The sequence below is a fragment of the Oryctolagus cuniculus genome, chromosome X (assembly GCF_051225735.1).
Source record: "Oryctolagus cuniculus isolate XC-2025 breed Fujian yellow rabbit chromosome X, ASM5122573v1, whole genome shotgun sequence".
Classification (NCBI taxonomy): Eukaryota; Metazoa; Chordata; class Mammalia; order Lagomorpha; family Leporidae; genus Oryctolagus; species Oryctolagus cuniculus.
In genome coordinates, this window is record NC_142888.1 from 89,219,537 (window position 1) to 89,236,813 (window position 17,277).

The 17,277-nt window shown below is 43.6% G+C and overlaps 1 protein-coding gene across 2 annotated transcripts; it reads right to left on the reverse strand.

The window, feature by feature from the left end:
• Nucleotides 1–1,639: 1,639 nt before the first annotated feature.
• Nucleotides 1,640–17,071, reverse strand: PLP1 (proteolipid protein 1). Of its 2 annotated transcripts, none has more exons than XM_008273037.5 (7): nucleotides 16,887–17,071; nucleotides 8,333–8,519; nucleotides 7,492–7,648; nucleotides 6,159–6,327; nucleotides 5,618–5,691; nucleotides 4,744–4,809; nucleotides 1,640–3,673 (listed from the first exon to the last, which is right to left on the reverse strand). In XM_008273037.5, exons 1-7 carry the CDS (start codon nucleotides 16,888–16,890, stop codon nucleotides 3,602–3,604), a joined length of 729 nt encoding a protein of 242 aa, XP_008271259.1. In that variant the 5' UTR covers nucleotides 16,891–17,071; the 3' UTR covers nucleotides 1,640–3,601.
• Between the last annotated feature and the right edge of the window lie 206 nt (nucleotides 17,072–17,277).

Sequence of the window (17,277 nt, forward strand, 5' to 3'; positions counted from 1 at the left end):
GTGGAGGATGGCCCAGGTCCTTGGGCCCTGCACCCGCATGGGAGACCAGGAGAAGCACCTGGCTCCTAGCTTCGGATCAGCGCGATGCGCCGGCCGCAGCGGCCATTGGGGGGTGAACCAACGGCAAAAAGGAAGACCTTTCTCTCTGTCTCTCTCTCTCACTGTCCACTCTGCCTGTCAAAAAAAAAAAAATCATATCTTCCTGCTCCCAAACTTGAATCTCCTGTGATTCCACACAAAACTTACTTGGTGCTCAATACATGTGTACAGTGTGAATTAATGAATGAATCAATGTTGCTCTAGACAAAGCTGCAGCTTCCACACCCTGCATATCTGCACTCAACACTGACCCTGAAGATAGAAAAAGCCATACAACTGATGCTGTAAGAAAATGTTTCTTGTTTATACTGCTGCATCTTGATCTTTGGCTGATCTGCGAACAAAGAGCGCTCTTTCAGTTCAGAGAAAGGAGGTTTATGGTGTGTGGAAGAGCTAGGAACAATGGGCTCAATTGATAGACTGGAGATGCTCTCAGCTTCTGAGAGCCTGGAAACTCCATCTATAGATCCGTCCCAGAGGGCAGAGCCAAATAAGGGCAGATGGAAAACACAGCTTTCTTGGGAACTGGCTTTCAGCTCCTCTGAGGCAAAAATACATTCACTCTGCAGCACCCTGAATCAATTCTCCAAAATACGGTGCTGTGTTCTTATTTGCTGGTGTCTAAAAATAAGTCCTTGTCATATTTTCATTCTTTTTGTCTTAAAGTCATTTGACTAGACTTGCTTGTGGAATACTGATTGTGGTGAAGCAGAAATTGGGAGATTAAGTTGAAACTACTCTTGAACAGTGCTCCTTCACTTGTTGCCCCCAGTTAAAAGCTCTCTCTCCAGTAATGTTCCTTGCCAGCTGCACCCATGGGACAATGAATCTACAGCTCATTCTCTGTCAGCTTTCTTTAGGCTGCTCATCACAGTGCTGTTCGAACCTAGGGTCTTGACTGGGCTTCAGTGCTATGTCTCAAGTAGGTGAGTGGCCGTCCAGGGCAGTAGGTGTCACTAATTTATTTTAATACTTCCCTACTGTCAGCTCTTTACATCTACATTGCCCTCGCCATATCTGCTCTGCCTTTTATTCATTAGGTATGAAGCATCTCATCCAATACTTTGCAGAAGTACTTCTGTATGAAGCACCAAGGGGTCATGATTAGAATATCACAACAATTTAAAGAAAAGGCAACAATGGATGACTTCATCCTAAATGCACCAGAGGCGGAGAATGTGCTCTTGTATTGAAGATGTAACCATCTTTGACTCTTTATTAGCAGAACACTCTGAAATCCAACTCTAAAACAAAACAAAACAAAACAAAAACTTTGGAACAGGTAATGAATTGGTGACAAAGCCCAGGTTTGAGTCCAAGCTCAGATGTGTATATATTGGGTTTCTTAGGGTAGATTACTTTGCTTGTTGTGCTTAGTAACCCCAGCCATAAAAGAAAATGGGTGTGTTTATCTAGTATTTATTTCATAGAAGTGGTGTGAGACTGACATGGTTGACCTGAAAAATAAACGGGCTCCTTGAACGACATACAATGATCAAGTTTCTGTCAAACAGAACAATTCACTCAAAGGACACAGTTGTTGATTGAGAACATTCTTAATTTTATTTTCTTTAATTTTATAAAATACATTTTGTAAGATGAGTTTCTAAAAGTTTATCCTTTATATGTGTTAAAATTGCAATTCTATATCAGAAAAGAAGGAAACACTTTCAGTTGATTAACTCTCTTTGTGTGTGTATATGTGTGTATGTATGCATGGGAGGTTTTCAGGGAAAGGTTGGTTATTTGTTACGTTATTAAATCAAAACAAAACACAAGGTATAGACTACTTCACTTTCCTTGATCTTGATTGGTTTCATACAAAACCATTTCCCTCTCCTCTCTCTATGTAGCCTGGAAGCTTATCTTGTACACTAGTCTGAAAACAAATATCCGGTGTCTTTTGTAAAGATCTTACATCTCCTTAAACATCACTGAAAACACTTGGGGGGGTGGGAGAACAACACAACTCTGCAACAAAAGAGACACAGTCAAAAAAAAATCCTCCAGTAAAAATCAATCAGGCTGTTTTAAAACTCAAAGTTAACAAAAGCAGGAAAAGACTTAAACGCAAGAGCTATTCACATTTCAAACTCTTTCTGCCTGTCTTCTAACGTGGAGTCTTGCCAAGTGAATAGCAGGATAGCTGGTGTATTATGTTACGTGATCTATACCAGGAGAAAATAACTTTATGTTAAACCTAACTCTTAGCATGCCAAGATAACATCACTAAGCAAAATCATCTCCCATTAGCTACAAAGAACAATCAAATAGGCTATTCAAATTGAGATTCAAAAGCATCAAATCTGTTCCTGCAAAGGGCACAATACTTGCAGAAAATCCCAACGGATTCATGGAACTAGATGATTCTAAATATCATTTGTGATACATAATGTCCAAATTTCCTTTAAAAAAAAGAATCTCCAGACCTTTCTGTTACAACCCTAACCAAGTGATAAACAAATTGACAAATTCAAAATGTGCCTCAATCTGCAACAAATCAAGATCTTCAAATTCGCTACTATGACTGAATGAAAAATACCCTATGAAAAGAGCACCATTGTGAAGATATGACAGAGGCCAGAGTACACAAGTAATTAACAGAAAAGACATGCTATCCAAAGAGTTATCTGTCCTGTGTCTACCAGAGGGCTATCTTGGGTTACACTGTTAACCACCAGCAACTGCTGCTCCTTAGGCCAGTCTCTTTTCCTGTATGCTAGTTTCCTTCTATTCTCAGCTCCTTGGAAACCACAGGGTTGTCATGGTAGCTGTTATCAAGGAGAAGGGAGTGAGAAATGATGATAACACCCTGTTTTCTTCTCTAACGAGGTGTAAGGCCAGATGCCCCCTTCGTCTACACAGACACTACGCTCCCTTGTGCTGTAAGTAGGGTTGGCTGAGTTAGGGCTCAAGTAGTCCATCGCCATTGGGGTCACTGCTCTCTTTCTATGGGTGAAAGATCCTTGCTTTGACCCCCTTCTCCCAGCTGCAGTAGGCAGATTTTGGGCAAACACTCTTTTTGTTTTGCTGCCATAATTTTTTTACCTTCTACCTTTGGTAGTAATTGGGATACGGAATGAGAATATACTTGACCCCTATAGATGACAAGAGGACCAAGTGCATTCCTTCTCTCTACCTGAGCATCTCGGTTTCCACCAGTGGCAGTGCCCTTTGAGAAGAAAGCACTTCCTGGTCCTCAGGAGCTGCTTGGAAACTGAATGAGAGCCTCTTTTGCTGTGTGACGTGCAGTCAGGGAGTCCCTTCTTGGGCATTTCCCATTTCTAGCAGGAACCAGCTGTGAAGCAAAATGACTAAAAGAGATACATAAGCGAGGAGAGTCCACAGAGAGACACTAATCACTGCCGGACTCTCCTTTCGTGTTACACTCATCAAGAGAAGAGCCAGTCAGCGGCAAAGGCAGTTAAGATGGGAGACGCAGCATTGTAGGCTGTGTGGTTAGAGCCTCGCTATTAGAGAAAGGGGGGATTTCTACAGGAGATCAGAACTTGGTGCCTCGGCCCATGAGTTTAAGGACGGCAAAGTTGTAAGTGGCAGCAATCATGAAGGTGAGCTGTGGAAATAAAAGAGAGAAATATGACTGACAGGAAACTCGGAAGTTCTCCCTCCTCAAATCCTTTTTGGAATGAGGAAGGGGAAAAATAAAAATCATAAGTAAATACAGGAAAAACTTGCTCTGCCACAAGCAGCACGACCCGAGGCTTTCTCCCTAGCCACTTCGACAAGCAGTTCTCTGAGATGTTTCCTTCCATCGGGGCAGGCCCAGAGAATCAAATCGGTAAGAATTCATTCCGCACCCATACACAGCCTAAAACTAACTTCTTCTCATGGAAGTGAGCGATAGTTGGGCTGTGCCACAGCCACATGTCTGAGGGAGCTGCAGTCATAGGGTACTTGCTGTGGACACACAGCCACTCCATGCTGCACAGCCTCAGCAGTACGAAGCAGGAGTTCTGTGAACTCATCCCCGTAGGGTCATCATTTGCTCAACGACTTCAGATAAATCACTTCATCCTTTAGTGCCTTGGGTTTTTACTCTGCACAATGAGTTCACAACATTGATGCTGCATAGAACTGCATTATAGTTGTAACAAGTCAAATAATGTTAAGGGGTTCTTTGAATATTTCCAGGATATTAACTCTCCATTGGAGAGTGTCCAAGATGAATTCATACTTTTAGAATACATGAGGAACCTCTGGAAAGTTCAGGATCAATGAAATTAAAAGATACCTTCATTTTGGAACAAAACATTTTGAAATCCACACATAGCTTTCTCAGAATATGCATTTCCCATGAACTCTTTGAAGACATCACCATGCATGGCTTTCAAAATATTTTGCACCAAAATAAACTTATCTTACATGCTCTGTAAACACTGGTATTGTTCATGGCTATGAAGCCCTTACCTCCTGTTTCCTCACACCACTTTTATTGTTCCTGTCTAATTTCTCACGGGTTTCTTCCTTGCCAAAGCAAAGTAGAAACACACAGCCTCTACATTTTGTTGTTTCTTCCCTGGAGCTTCTCTCCAGCATTTCAAAGTGGGAAGGAGTCTATCTTCTTGTCTTTCAGCATAGCTGTACCCAAGCTATCCTAAACTATCTCATTCAAAGGACACTCACCAGGGACACAAGCGTGGCTGCAGCTCCCACAAATGCAGCAATAAACAGATGGAAGGTCATTTGGAACTGCGGGAAAATGCAAAAGGGAGAACTATTTCTTAAAACAGCAAATATATATATATATATATATGTGTGTGTGTGTGTGTGTGTGTGTGTGTGTATGCCCCACTGCTAATCATGAATACAGATTTCTAAATGTGTGGATGCATTGCATGAGCATTGATTCAGCATCTCTGACTAGATTTTCACTTCCTTAGGTGTAGGCCTGTTGTTCTTTAATATACACCATAGCATCTAGCCCTATAACCCCAAGAACACAGAATACTCATAAAACAGTGTATTGTTCTCAGATGACGAACTGCTTCCCTATCTTTGTATCAGCAGCTGGCTTTCAAAGAAATAGTTTACTGCTTTCCTCCTCAGGATTTCCTTGTATTTCCCTGCCTCATTTGTGTATAATATTCATTTGCAATAAAATGTTTCCCTTTTTCACATGTGTTTATTTTACCTCTTGTTACAGATTAAGAAGTTCCTAATTAAAAGTGTTTTTGTAAAGCTTAAGTGTGTATCTTTGTACAATCCATTCTCTTCATCAAGTTTTTAACTAAAAGAATGAAAATTTCCATTTGGGGAATTATGCCATTAAGCTCTATCTTTACTTAAAGCTACACATTTTCTTGGGGGAGGGGAGGATTGGAATGGAAGTATTTTTTATGCAACTCTAGGGAAACTAAGCCAATATTTTATGGGAGGCAATCTGCTAATTCCAAATTCAGCAAAGAAAAAAATTTAGTCCTTAAAATTGAAGGCCATGGGTAGGAATGTGTATGCTATTATCCATTCCATTGTAAAGTAACCAAAATGGCTCACTCACCTCAGCTGTTTTGCAGATGGACAGAAGGTTGGAGCCACAAACCTTGCCAGGGAAAGCATTCCATGGGAGAACCCCTAAATGAGACACACAAAAACAATCAACCAGAGTAGGCTTTATGCAGTCACAAGGAGACTTTCTCTCAGAGCCCTTCTTCCATCTCTCATCATCCTAGTGATAAAACTGGATCCCACCAACAATCAGGATCCTCTTTTAAAGATTTACAAAATAAAGAGGGGGTGGTATTGAACAGCTGTGAAATCTTGTGTTTGTTATTGAAATGTGCTGCTTTGGGGTTGGGAACAGCAGTCAATTACAGTAGAGCAATGAGAACAGCCAAGAAAACTCCCCCACTTCTACGTTCCCTTCTCAAGGAAGAACTATCTCCAGTTTTTATGGAGAGAGATTAAGAAACTAAAGCGTAAGCATTCATAATCTTATATGTCCCCTTAATTAACACTGCCTCCTTACCCTAAGAAAAAAACCAAATATACAGTCCTTCTATGGTGGGCAGGGGTGCCAAGGCACCTGTGCTCTTACTTACCATACATTCTGGCATCAGCACAGAGAGTGCCTATACTGGCAGAGGTCTTGCTGGGGAAGGCAATAGACTGGCAGGTGGTCCAGGTGTTGAAGTAAATGTACACAGGCACAGCAGAGCAGGCAAACACCAGGAGCCACACAACGGTCAGGGCATAGGTGATGCCCACAAACTAAAATGATTGACATAGGTCGGTTAGAAATAAGCATCAGCCTACACACACTGAAACACAAATTGGGAGATCCTGGAGTGGTATGTGTCAGACAATGAAACCAGATTCCAAGGATCTCCCCCAAACAAATTAGTGAGCAGGGCACCTCTGCCAAGTGTCATTGGCAGTATCTACTAGAGAACTGGCCCCAGTTGTGATGGAGGGTGGGGGGAGTGGGTGGGGATTGGAGTGAGGAGGATCCCTGGGTTAGAGAGGCTTCAGGGGATTTTTTGGGCAGATAAGGTATAAAAAAATCAAAACAGATCTTGAAAGAAAGTGGTGCCATTTGGTGCCTTAGGCTGATCTTAGAAAACATTCCTTGTCACAGGATTTTTGTTCCCTAGTCAATGAACAAGCCAAGAAGAGATTTAAATCTCAGATCCAAAAAAACCTTTCTAAGCTAACTGCTGGCCACAAAAATACAACGCCACAACCCACACATGTTCATCCCCTGTAGGATCTTTAACTCTAGAGACTTTCACCAATATGTGCCTTACTAGAAGCAGGGATGGTCCTCAAAGACGAAACATGAAAGATGCAGATCTACTTGTATTCCCCCCTGGGACCTCCAACCACATCGAGTCCCAGAATGTTGTGAATTCCACCTCGGAGCCAATTGTTCAGTTTCTATAGTCCACCCTCCGTCTTGCCTAAGTCTCACTTCCACGAGCAACATTTCAGACTGTGGTCATGACACTTCGATCCACCCTTGTGGCCCCTGCTAGGGAGTCAAAGGACACCAACAGATGGCTTAGAAACAGTTTTATTACAGAAAGCATTGCAGAATCTCATGATTTTCACTTTGAGAAGAAATTTTTCTAGGGAAGCTTTGAAAGGCGAGATGAAGCCGGCTGGGCACCACGTTCTTCCTGACCTTCTCGTTCGGCTGTAGCCATCACTTCCTCACTCAAAAGCCAGGCCTCCGGAGAGGACCCAGCCTTGGGTGGGGATGAGGCTGCAGACTCACGCCCAATTGTCCCCCACCCCTTGTTATTGCCACAAAATCCTGAGGATGATCACCTTGTCGGGATGTCCTAGCCATTTTCCCAAACAATGACACACCCGCTCCAAAGAATGAGCTTGATGTTGGCCTCTGGAACCCCTCCCCTTCTGGCCCCCTGTTACCGTTGCGCTCAGGCCCTTGCCGCAGATGGTGGTCTTGTAGTCGCCAAAGATCTGCCTGACTGCGCCGGTGGTGTAGAAGCCCTCAGCCAGCAGGAGGGCCCCATAAAGGAAGAAGAAAGAGGCAGTTCCATAGATGACATACTGGAAGGCATGAATCCTGTGTTAACATGTAGACAAAAGAGAAGAGCAATCTTACTCACTGAAGACTCAGCTCCTTTTGAACACAAAAGGGAGGTACACAGTTCTGTGGCCACTACAACACTGGGTTCTTCCTCCATGCTTTCGTCTTATCTTTATTGAAGTAAATGAAAGACAGGGAGTGTGTGGTCAAGAGCACGTGCTCCTCCTCTCATCCCTTGCTTAGCCAGTGACCTGGGGAACCAGGGCCCTCCTCTCCTTGCCCGACCCTTCAGGGATGTCATCTCTCAGTACAAAAGAGCTACACAAAAAGGAGAGAGTGAAGGAACAGGCGATTAACTTGCTCAAGGTAAAAAATGAGCTTAGAAATAAGCCCGAGCAGAAACAAGCAGGATGTCACAGCAAGAGCAGTGACCCTGCTCGGTCGAGTCATTGTGCCCTCCCCCGAGTTCTCCATATCTTCAATGGTGAAGGCACCGTTAACCACAATTAGCAGAGCTAGAACATAGAGGAGAAAACAAGGCAGCTGTGGGAGGCAAGCAAAGCTCTCCTTTTGGAATCTGACACTTTCTCCTCATGCCCAATGCAGCGTATGTGGAATCTGTACAGAGAAGGGTGACACTCGAACCCTTGATGAGTTCTCTGTTTCCAACATAAAGAAGGGGAGAAAGAGATGAGCCTGTGTGGGAGGACAGGTACTTACACATTGATGAGATATTCATAGTCCTGGTAGTTTTTGGAGAAATAGGTCTCAATTAGCTTTTCTGTACCAGTGAGTGCTTCATGTCCACAACCACAGAACAGTGCCACTCCAAAGAAACACAATCCAGTGGCCACCAGAGAAGCAAAGGGGGCCCCTACCAGACATCTCGCACAGCACTCTAACAAGCCTGGGGAAAAGGAGGGGGAACAGTCAGGCATGGAAAGTAGGTAACTCAGGCCACACATGCCACCCCAGCGTGCCAAGGTTGGCCAGCCCACATATACACAAGCACAGAGGGAGTGGTCACCCAGACTCCAAAAGCAAGAGTCTAGAGGTATCAGTTTTTAGAATAGGACTTGACCCAGAATAGTTACTTTGTCCCACTCTTATAAATAAACATTTTCTTTTTAATTTCCAGAATTTGTGGTGCTTTTTGCATTTTCATAAAAACAAAAAAGTAATTCATGTAGCAAGCCAGAAAGCTTGTAGAATCAGTACCTCCTTTCTCACTGTTCTGGTCTGTTTGTGAGTTTTTTTAGTAGTCACTCATCAACTATTTATGGGATACTTACTATGTGCCTGGCCTTGTGAATGGTGGGTGTTATATGGGATAGGAAGACGTAGGCTCTTCCATATGGGAGTCCTTAGTGTATTGAGAAAGAACTAGTGAGGTAGACCTAATATTCTCAACTAACAATTGTAGGCAGTAAAGTGTGTGATTACAGCGGGTAAACGCACTAGGAGTTCCAGAAGGAAGGGATGGCTGTAAGCCAGAGATGTTAGTATTGCCAGAGTGTCTGAGCCTGAAGAGTATTCCAGGCAGAGGAAACTTTGGAAATTGCATATTTCTGAATATATCTGAACATTGTACATATTTTGTTGCAAAGAATGTTTGATTCTTCTTAGTCCAGATAGATGACATTCAGTTCAAATAGAAGGAAAGAACTGGCTTAGGAAAAGAAATAATAGAATTACTCTTATTCACAATAATAAAAATGCAGGATTAATGATTTTGGGGCACTTTGCACAGCTGTTTTGTTCCCCTATACTGTAGCTTGGTCAATGTCCCCACCCTCAGCCTTACACTGAGATTCTGTCAATGGAGTTACAAAGAGACTTTATACTAAGTCAGCAAAGCATAAAACATCTTTCTGGCACAAGAAAAACACTGAGTGAGAGTCCCTGAGATCTCCAGATCTGGTGCTCCAGGGCCCCCACCAACGCTGCTGAGAAAGAGAAAAGACACACGAGTCACAGGCTCTGAAAACAGCTGTGTCCCAAGTACTAGTTCCATGCTATAAGCTATCATATGGCTGGAAACTTAGCAGATGTCAAGAACACGATTGGATAGATTGGGCAAAAGCATCATTCCCTCTGGCCTCTTAGCCAGATCCATGAAAAGGTGGGAAAAGAAAAGAAAAAGAAAAAGAAAAAGAAAAAGAAAAAGAAAAAGAAAAAGAAAAAGGGGCCGGTGTTGTGATGCAGTGGATAAAGCTGCCGCCTGCAATGCCAGCATCCCATATGGGTGTTGGTTCTAGTCCCAGCTGCTCCACTTCCAATCTAGCTCCCTGCTAATAGCCTGAGAAAAGCAGCAGAAGATGGTACAAGTGTTTGGGCCCCTGCCACCCAGATGAGAGACCTAGAAGAAATTCCTGGCTCCTGGCTCCTGGCTTCAGCCTGGCCCAGTCCTGGCCATTGCAGCTAACTGAGGAGCGAACCAGTGAATGGAAGATATCTCTCTCATTTTTTGCCTCTCCCTCTCTAATTTTGACTTTCAAAAAAACAAATAAATCTTTGTAAAAAAATGAAAATAATAAGCTCTTCAGACAACAGTTCATAATTTATCTGTGTGTCTGTGTATATACATACATACACTGATTTTACACATCTGTTCATATAGTTTGCATTAGCAAATGTTCAGAGAAGCTACTGTTTTGGAACAAGCATTTTGTGATTCCTCATAGAAAATAAATTGTATTAATTTCTTAGATTGGGGTTTTTATAATCAAGCATTTCTCAAAGCCAAGCCAGCTTGTCTGTTCTAAGGTACCAGGAAAAAGGGGAGTCCTTACCCTGGCCCCTTTAATACTAGTATGGTTTCTTTTTACCCCTGTTTGAGCACATGATGTTTTGCATTGCTTAATTGCATCATTTGAACAATTTTTGAAAGACCAAATTATCTCTACCATGGGAAATTTGAGGTAGTGGCACTTGTCCTATTCTTAGAACCACAAAACGAACAAGTCCTATGATCCTGAAATGACAGCTCTTCCCTGTACATCAAAGATCTTGATGTGTGAAACCAAAGACGCAGCTCAGAAGCCCAAATCAAGCAAAGTAAATAGCTAACATGTCAGCCCAGCTGGGGTCCTTAACTTTTCTAAGAACTTTTCCAAGACTGGAAAACTTGGCCCCTGTTGAGAAGCCATCAGTTTGTAGCTGTGCTGCTGTAAGTGGAAGCTGACTGCACTCTGCATGAACTTTGCAACAGTGCTTGGTAACTGCACCTCATCAGAACTGGTCCATGGTGTGGGCATGTTTCGAGGAAATATTGCAGAAATTGATCTCCCACTTTCTCAACAAGTTAAGATACCAGACGAATCCTCTAAGTCAAGAAAAGGAGCTAGGACGTACACAGTACTACCATTTTTCTTCTCTGCCTATCCAACTCCTCCCCACCCCCAAACTCTTGGACTCTTCTGGTCAAGAAGGTCTCTGAAGCCTGGGGGTGGCGGGGGGAGGAGAAGGTCAGTGACCCCACTGTTCCCGCTCTCCGCAGCACAGGGTCAAGGCCTGGACAGAGCCCTCCATAGCTCCCCCGGACAAAGAAGCCTTGTTTTCTCCTGAGATCTCAGGAGCCTCATTGGTATTCTGCAGGGACCCGCAGGCCTGGGGGTGGGGAGGGGGTCAGACCCAGGACAAAGGCAGGACTGTTTGTTTACCCCAGAGTAAGGAGAGCCATCCACCCTAGCAAGTGGCTGTCCTGGGCCCACTCACTCACCCCAGGTTTTTCACCCTGGGAAGGGCTAAACATTGGTGCAGGTGTGATCAGGGGATGGAAGCATTTCAACTAAACAGAGAATTCCACTCCAAGCTTTATCCGATGCCCTCTGCAGGGTTGTAATCATCCATATAGCCAGAGAGTGTCATGGGTAGTGTTCTACTGGGTAATAAAGGGCTCAGCCTCAGGAGCAACTCTGAATTACCAACCGATACTCTTTCCATTTTGCACCCATGACCCATGTTCTTCTATTTTCTGAGAGACCAGAGAAATTGGCACTCCATTTTCTGCCCCACTGCTGCTCATAGCAAGACAGGAAGGTCACAGACTTTAATGAGTTTCTAATGTGTAGTCTGACATAAATAACCTTGGATAAATCTATCACTGTTGAGCTATAAACATTTCAATAATATCATCATAAGCGTCAGAAGCCCATCTCTTTACAATAAATATGAAATGTTTGTTCTGAGGGCATTTAAGTTCAGCAGAAGTGAAGAATCCCAGACTTTCCAGGCAAATCTCAATTTTTTTTATTCTAACTGGGAAAAACTCAGAATATCCAAGAAATTGCCTCATTATCCAAGTAGTTCATCAAAGCACTCCAAGAAAAGTCCATTGGGTTACCTTTGATTTTTCATGGCCCAAGAAATGTCCCTGGGTATATGTGAACAATAGCCTAGAGCTACAGGCTCTCCCTTGTAGCGCCCCTCATAGCTGAAAGAGTGTGAGTTTGATTCAAGAAGGCCGTGAGAGATTCTGGAAGAGAAGTTCCTTCACTCTCTCAAGAGATCTTCTCACACTTCCAGGCTACCTACAGATAGTGACATGGTAGAGTTGGCATAAAAGAACTATATAGTAATAATATTACCCAATGCAACTCAATTGAATTGAGCCACCTGCCTTTGATGAAGAATCACAGATAAAAATAATAACCCTCACCAGTGTTCTCCATTTATACTAATATGGACTCACTACAAGCATGAAGCAATTGGCAGTAATCTAGACACTAGGAGAAATGGAAAGGAATTTAAAGGGTCAGCCCCTTTCTTCAGAGAACCTGCAATCCTATTCCGGCGAACAAATTCACATCTGTGAGTCAAAAACCAAAGCTACTTATAATCAAGTGTTAAGATGGACATAACCAAGCCTGTGGACAAAATGTAAGGAAAGGGACAAGAACAGGTCAGGGTTGGCCACACTGCAACATCCCAATTCAAAGCTAATTAGTGATGATAGACTTCAAGCCCTTCTCACCAATGCTCCTTACAGGAATCTGAAAAAGATAAACAGGACCATTGTGACTCTCTTAGAGATCTAGGTCCATCCCAGGGAAGTGTTGATCCTGATGCTGTCTCTTTAAGCAGGAGCCAAGAGCCTCAAGCCCTCCCTCCTTTCCCATGCCCTGGACATGCCTCAAGAATCAGCTCCATGATGGAAATTCAGTGTGAATCTGGGAACTCATCAAAGGAGGAGAGGAAGGGCTTTCATCGAAAGGAATGGTAGAAAGAGACCAATTGTGCCCTGCACAATCCCAGCCTGTCCCTTGAATCCAGCTGACAAAGGGAGAGATAGAAGAACCCTATACAATAGAGCTAAACAACAGGCAGGCTCATTGAGTGAGAAACTGGCCCCATCTCCCTAAGTCTCTAATCTGCACTACAGTCTTACCCTCCTCCCAGAACACACCCCTTAACCTCATCCCATGAACAGAAGCCTCCTTGATCAGAGCCCATAGCAATTGACATGGCCAAGATGCTAGAGTAGCCGTGACTGGTACTAGTGATGGATGGAGATCAGTGGGTGGGTTCTATGAGTCAAACAACAGTCATCAGGAGGTCCCCAGAGACAAAGAGTTTTGCTTCTGGCCTTATCTTGGTCAGACAAAGCCCAGCCTATAATCCTATAGTTCCTACATGATATCAGTACTTTTACCACATTCAAGTGCTAGAAAGGGCTTGAAGAAGATGGAACCTGGGACTCTAAGCCTACCGGACAGTCAATTCATATGGACAAGGTTAATAAAAAGGGATCTCAGCCTGAGATGATTATTATGATGGCAACCACATCTGGTCTACCTTGTTCCCTATACTCTTCAGACACACATAACACACAAACACCAATTTATGTGCAAATATTGGGAGGTACAAAATTGATTGTTAAAACTTGTCCCTGGCACATTGTCTCTACCTTGCCCACTTATGGGAAGATGAAAGAGAAGCACCTAGAACCAAAGACAATGATGGCTATACCTTATTCCTTAGGTAAGTCTCCCACCAACTACTTCTCTCTCCTTAGTTGTTGTGTGAAATTGATCCAGGGAACCTTGTTCTCATCCTTGGGATGTCACTGACTCTTTTCTAGAACTCTGCCTGCTAGAGAACCCAGAGGTTAGTGCAGAGCTGAAAGGTTGTCCCTAGGACCATTTTACAACAGCCAAAGAGAGATTAACCAATCAGTCTTTGCTGAGCTTTTGATGTAAGTTTGGCATTAAGTAGGGCCTGTGAGTGGGAAAGGGAGGGAAAGCTGCTCTGTTCACCCACCATCAGCTGATATTATCATTCCTGATCATGTCTCTGCCCTGACTTGATCTCTAGACGTGAAGTTCTGTGGGCACAAACAGCATCTCTACGTTACTTTCTTCTAAGACCCCTGAACTGTACCTGAGGGATGGTTTGATGGTTTTTAAAGCTTCAGGATATACATTTACAAAGCAATGGGCTAAAAGGCTGGGGTTCTATGTTAATAGCTTTGGAGAATATATTTCCCCTCCCACCCACCTCCCAGGATCGAGGTTGTGGCCACTCGGATAACTCTGAAAGAGCAGTTCTAGTTGTCAAGCTGTTGAGTAGACCTCTTCCTTTCCTAGCTCAGCGTTAGAACGAAAGCCCCTAGAAGCAGAGCAGACCTTTCATTCTGCCCAATTCTTCCAGAGCTCCTCTCCTTTTTCAGGTCCAAGGTGAGAGCTTGGGAGGAAAGCTGCCCTTGTTCATCATTTTCCTTAGTGCCTCTAGGAAGAGTAAGTGAACAGGCTCATTTGGGTCTGGTTTCTTTTAAGCTCCTGGGATTCTCAAGGCATTCTTGCCATCTTAATAGGATTCAGCCAGTCTTCTGGCATTTTGAAAAAGTGGACCACAGCCGTGCATGAACAGATTTTGCCTGAGCTACACCCACTTACTCAGAGCCAGCCAAAACTATACTGCTCGGCAAACAGCCACGTTTGAAGGGAAGCATCACAGTCTGGTTACCAGGGTAACAGCCACTGTTCTCAGATGACAACAGGCTTGCAGAAGCCAATGTTTTGCTGTTCCGTAATGGCATCGTGTTTCTGAGCAGAGAATAGTCAGCTACCGCTCTTTGGCTCCTTTCCAGTTTCACTGTTATCCCAAAGAGTCATTCGGAACAACCCCCTTCCAAATCAGAACAAAGTTTAATGAGCTACCATTTCCTCCCACAAACCTTTTCTGCAGACACTACTGGATTCAGTGTTCCTTTTCACTTCCAATCCTAAGACATCTATATGATTTAGGTGGTGTGAGCTTCTTGTACCCGGAGGGCCTATGCAAACATTTAATTGGTAGTTGCAGAAATGAATCCTGCTTTGAGGGTTGGCTTAGACAACTTCTAAAGTTCATTCCAATTCTTAATTCCATGACATAATTTGCCTATTGTAATTGGTAATCAGCAAGACACTCCATATCGGAAGTAGTAGCAGTTCAGTGCCTTCAACTAGAGATAGGATATCATTCACAAAGTGTTTGAGATATTCTGCCACCGAATAACTAAAAACTCAATGGCTATTGCAGCGTGTGTACCCGGCTCAAGTATTGCCCAGCCCCCAAACTGGAACCCAATACTCGTAACTGCCCTTATCTGTGACACTCTTCCTCTGAAGGCAATCATGCAGCTTCCATAACAGGAAACTGTTCCTGTGCTCACCTCATTTGTTCATGTCTTTTTCTTCAAGATTTTCATCCCCTGAGGAAGTAATACTCAACATCCTTCCTGACATTCTCTCTCTGCCTTGAATACACAACCTACCTAATCAGCTGCCCTGACAACAGATGGGTTTTCTGATGTTTCCCAGGGCAGGAGTTGAGTTCCTCCACCTTTCACCTTCCATCCAGCCAAACTTAGTCAAATGATTCTTACCCAAGCACACAAAGTGCGCACAAATAAAACTACCCACCTCGAATAGAATAAGAGATTGCTAGTACTCATGTTATTGTGTAATGATTGGTAGTAGCATGGTTTACAACTGCTATAGAGCTTGCCCATTTTCAAAGATTCCCACATTATTAGTACTTGAGCCTCACAGACCTAAAAGCAGAAAAAGCAGTTACTGGTAGCCTCACTTTCCAAATGATGAAGTGGATTCGCAGTACACTGCCCAAGGTCATGCACTTCCTAAGTGGAAAGTCTATATTTCAAACGTGGCTATTCTGACTCCTACTCTATTGCTCTGCCCTCTTAAGTGTCCTACCTGAATACACATTTCAAAGAGCGCTCTCAGTGTTTCAAGATGAAACTAAAGGCTGATATCAACGCAACATCATTGAAAAGCTATTTCCATGGATATTGTGCGAGCCTACTGGGTACTGCATTTGATGGTGAATGTATGGGGCAATTGAGTTCCATTTCACTTAGCATGTATTCAAGCTGCTACCCTGGCTTTGCCAAATGTGAGCAATGCATACATGTTTCTGTGCTACCCTGTATGGACAAAGACCCTTGTGTTCGGCACACCTTACTCTGAATCTACTACCCAATACCAGAACCTCACAGGTTCTCTCCGTTCATAGAACATAGAGAAGCCCTTAATACTCCAACTCAGCAAGAGCCCTAAAGTTCTAGTTGTCTAGCTGTCACTGCAGAGATTTAGAGTCTTCTTGAATCCATATCCTCTGGGAGCTAAGTCTGTGATATTTACTAGTAGTGGTCACCCATATAAGCACCTGCACAGACACACAATACATACGTACACACACCTAGTCATACCCGTTCCCCATGGTAAAGCCAGTGAGGGTGTTATTTTCATTTCCTGAACCTGGGAGTGGCCTCCTTACCTATAGCCAAGCCTGAATCCAGCTTGCATGATTCTCCAGCTTCCTAGTGATGCCAAACAGAGCCAAACTTTTGTAGCAAGCAAGCAAGCAAGCAAGCAGTTATTTTGTACATCTACACATTAGCCAATAGTCAGTTGTTTTTAGCCAAACCAAGGCTGAACTGGCCATTATCAGGGCCTTGAGACCAGGGGAAAACAGAAGGTAGAAGTGAGAAGACAGGACACGTGACCACATCCATCCTTCTGGGCACTCTCTCCAAGGATCTGTGGGACTCTCCAAGTGCTGCTGGAATTCTTTAGCAACAAAGCATCATGCTCAGTACAGCAGAGAAGGAGTTAACCTAATTCAATGCTAAGGAATTAAAAAAGAACAAGGTGCCAACACACAACTCATTTAAACCACTAGAAACCCCGAAGCCCCAAAGTTGGCAATTCTGTTGTAAATTCCTGGGTCTACTTGAATCTGTAATGCTAAAGTTTGGGAAACTCACCCATGTCTTTGGGAGTCTGACTCCGATTGTAGCCGGCTGGCTAGTCTGCTTTGCGGCTGACTTTGTTCAGCTGGAAGGATCCTGGTGTCTCCAGTCTCCTTCTTCGGCCCTTTACTTTTTCTCTCTGAGTATCTTTGTCCTCTTCTCCTGCAATGAAAAGGGCTTTCTGATTGACAGCCAACCCCCTTAAAGGGACAGGCCTGCTTTCCTCCTCCTCTCCTCCTCCCCTTCTCCTCCCCTTGTCCCCACCTCCTCAGGGATACTCCCTTCTCTAACGGCTCCATCTTCTCTGCCTTTCACTGCCAACTGTTGTATTTTTCTTTCTTTTTTCCACTCAGTCTTACCTGGATTTTCACTTTGCTGCAGAGACATCTGGAAATGTGGATTCGGG